This window comes from Colobus angolensis, unplaced genomic scaffold (genome assembly GCF_000951035.1).
Source record: "Colobus angolensis palliatus isolate OR3802 unplaced genomic scaffold, Cang.pa_1.0 Scaffold42, whole genome shotgun sequence".
In the NCBI taxonomy this organism is placed as follows: domain Eukaryota; kingdom Metazoa; phylum Chordata; class Mammalia; order Primates; family Cercopithecidae; genus Colobus; species Colobus angolensis.
The window spans coordinates 3,034,554-3,038,232 of record NW_012117599.1 but is presented as its reverse complement, the minus strand read 5'-3'; the positions used below and the strand labels follow the sequence as shown (position 1 = coordinate 3,038,232).

Sequence of the window (3,679 nt, the reverse complement as noted above, 5' to 3'; positions counted from 1 at the left end):
AAAATACAAAAAAAAAAAAAAGAAAATTAGCCAGATGTGGTGGCACGTGCCTGTATTTCCAGCTACTTGGTAGGCTGAGGTGAGAAGATCAACTGAGCCTGGTGGAAGGTCACTGCTGCAGTAAGCCGTAATTGTGCCACTGCATTCTAGCCTGGGCAACAGAGCGAGACCCTGTCTCAAAAATAGAATCAAGCAGCATAAATAAAGTAGATGAGTTAAAATCTTTTACATTATTGATATGACTATTATATCACATCAGTAGTAATGGTCTTAACCCAGTTATATTATCTTATAATTACTTTCTGTACTATGTGATATTTGTTGTATTTCTTCATTTGATCAGTCTTCTTTGCTTCTTAACAAATTTCTTTTGGCTTTTAGGAAGAGTTTATTTTATTTTAGTTGTTTTCTTTCTATTAATATGATTAACAATGCCCTTAACCACCTTTTTTCTCATTTAACCTTTTACTCTCAGTTTCAAATGGTGTTCTTTGACTGGCACCTATTATCTAGACAACAGACAACACACGAAATTACTTTCCTCTGACCACTGCTCTGTTTCCTGCCTCTCTAGTTTTGCCTTTCCCAGGTTGTCATATGAATGGAATCATACAGTATGCAACCTCTAGTGGTTGACTTTCACCCAGCATGATATATTTCAGATTTATCCAGTTTGTTGCATGTATTAGTAGTTGTCACATATTCCTTTTAACTACTGAGCAGTAGTCCATCATATAGATGTTCCACAGGTACTTTTTTTTTATGATTATAGTCTTGGCCAGATGCAGTGGTTCCTGACTGTAATCCTAGCAGTTTGGGAGGCTGAAGCAGGCAGATCATTTGAGGCCAGGAGTTTGAGATCAACCTGGCCAACATGGCAAAGCCCCATCTCTATTAAAAATACAACAATTAGCTGGGCACGGTGGTGCATGTCTGTAATCCCAGCTACTCAGGAGGCTGAGGCTTGAGATTTACTTGAACCTGGGAGGCAGAAGTTGTAGTAAGCTGAGATCGCGCTACTGCACTTCAGCCTGGGCGACAGAGTGAGACTGTCTCAAAAAAAAAATATTAATAATTAAAAAATAAAATGATTATAGTCTCACAAGTAGTTGCAAAAATAATATAGACAGTCGCACATATCCTTACCCCAGCTTCTATATGAAATATCTTACAGACTGGGGTATTGACATTAGCACAATGTGATTAACTAGTCTATAGGCCTTATTCAGATTTCACTAGTTTTTAGATGCACTCATTTGTTTGTATGTGTATTTTTTTTTTTTTTTTACAATCCACACACAGCACCACTGTGATCAAGATGCGAAGTTGTTCCATCAGCACCAAAGAATTCACTCCCTCATTATGCCTATTTGTAGCTGTAGCCCTGCCCTTCGTCATCTCCCTGTCTCCTGGGAAACACTACTTTCTTCTCCATCTCTATAATTCTGTCATTTTGAGATGACCTTTTGAGATTGACTTTTCTCATTCAGCATAATGCCCGTGAGATCCATCCAAGCTGCTGTAAGTATCAGTAGTTCATTCCTTTTTATTGTTGAATAGTATTCCATGATATGAATGTACCACAGTTTGTGAAAACTGAGCGAAAAAATATATTGTTTTTTGTTTTCCTTCATAGAAACTGAAGAAAAATCTTACATTTTGCTAAAGTGATACACTTACTAGAATATATTTGTTACACATGTTGAAAAAGTTGAATTAAAAATATTAATCAGCATGATTTTTTCTCTTATAGTAATCTTTGCTACAGAGATTTCTGACACCTGAAATGATTCTTCACATCCCTGAGAAAGGCCAAAGTTACAAACTGATTTTTTTTTTTTTTTTTTTTTTTGCGACATGAGTGCATTTATCTTTTAAATGCTTGGCAATGTTAAATGTATTTATTAACTTTGTGTCTCTGAATCTCTGTTCTAATGTGCCATGTTGCAGTGATCTGAGATGACTTATAAAAACAAAAATGCATATGGCTCTTTCTATCCATGCAGTAATAGTGAGTGTAAAATCTGTTTACGTCACTATTGAACACTGTTATGTTCACTATCCGGAGTAAATAAAGAAACTTATTAAAACAGGGAAAAGTGTTTTTACAAAACTGATTTCCTTTCCTTTCTTGGTATCTCAAATAATTGGTTGATTAATTTTTTTTCTTTGTGATTTGTGCTTTCATGGCTGGAACATCTGTGCCAAAATGGGTACAATTTACCGATACTGGCCTGGGATCTGATATTCCATTTTGGAACCAATCTTACATAAATTCCATGCCATAATCTGATACTGAATCTGCAGAAAGTAGGAGTGTTGTCAGGGCTTTAAAATCTGTAGTATTGTACCACTCGAAGACTAAGTAACATACATTTTCTACAATTGTGTTTACTACTACTATTTTTAGAAAGGTAGGTGATGATATATCTGTCAAGAATGTAAGATTTTATTAAAAATCTGTATTTTTAATAAGTTTTCTTTCAAGTACTGCAATCAACTTAATTGCCATTTTATTTTATTGTCTGTAATCTAGAGTAACAAGATAAGTGATGTGTCCTTCCTCCCCCAATTTCCTAAATCTCTTACCTTATCTGTCCATAGGCTTTGATGTAATGTTCATATTAGAGCCTGAATGCTACTGTATTTTACTGATATAAGCTATTTGTATTCTTGCCATTTTAATAAAAAAAAGGCTTGTCATTAATAGTATTCATATGATGCAGACAATTTCTCATTTTATGTAGTCACTATTCGATATGACTATAGTGATGTAGGAAAGTGCTCTGATTTAGGTTTTGTTTAATCACTAGCAAGCTGATATTTTACTATAATTTCAGGCTATATATTCACTTTAGTTTGATTTTTTAAAACCTTCAGGTTCGGTCATCCAGTTTAAGACATTAATTACAGATTGGTTAAAAATTAATAATGTAAAGTAAAATGCCCTTTTGTAAGCATTTTAAAGAATAATATGCAAAAAAGTTGTCCTTGCTATTATTAAATAGGATGTTGATAAACATGAAAAATTCATCTTTCTTGGGTGACCCAATGACCTTAGTAATGGATCATCACATTAACTTTAATCTATCCACCTAGAAGAGCTGACAAAAAGCTGAATCTTACTGTCATATGCACTTAACACATATTATGTGTGGAGGGCAGTATGTGGGAAGGGAGCCTGAGGGACGCAGGAATGAAGTATGTAAGAAAATATTTCCGTGTTTGATTGAAAGTATGCTTTACTTGCCTTGTGCCATTAATTATAGAACATTTAAAGGGACAATTATATGGTAAGTATAAAGGGACCATCATTATCTAAAGGAAGGAGAAAACTCATCTGCATTCTATGTTAAAATTTCAAAGAAAAGATTTTTGTTTTGGTAATATTCAAGAACATTTGTTTTAAATGAGATTCTAATTGCTTGATATAAATATTTAATAGCCTGTTGCTATGGCAGAGACTGCCTAATGTAAACACAATATATGAAACTATACCAAACATATTCTTCCTTGGATGGCAAGGAAATCTCCTGAAAAAGAGTTCTCAGCTTTCAAATATCATGTTCAATATAAAACACCTACTTCTGCTAAAGTAAGGGTGTTTGTGAAAAAAGAATTGTTAACCCTCTGAGTAACTTAAATCTAAAATTTGTTGTATATTAATCCTATTTTGAAA

The 3,679-nt window shown here is 33.8% G+C and overlaps 1 protein-coding gene across 3 annotated transcripts in view; it reads left to right on the top strand.

Annotated features, from left to right (window-relative positions):
* TSGA10 (testis specific, 10) overlaps nt 1-2,712 on the top strand; it is a 174,466-nt gene extending 171,754 nt beyond the window's left edge. For all 3 annotated transcript variants that reach the window (XM_011956551.1, XM_011956552.1, XM_011956553.1), the window contains one exon: nt 1,754-2,712. In XM_011956551.1, the coding sequence (XP_011811941.1) occupies nt 1,754-1,778 (25 nt within the window). In that variant the 3' untranslated portion in view covers nt 1,779-2,712. The remainder of the gene's footprint in view (nt 1-1,753) is intronic.
* Nucleotides 2,713-3,679: the final 967 nt, after the last annotated feature.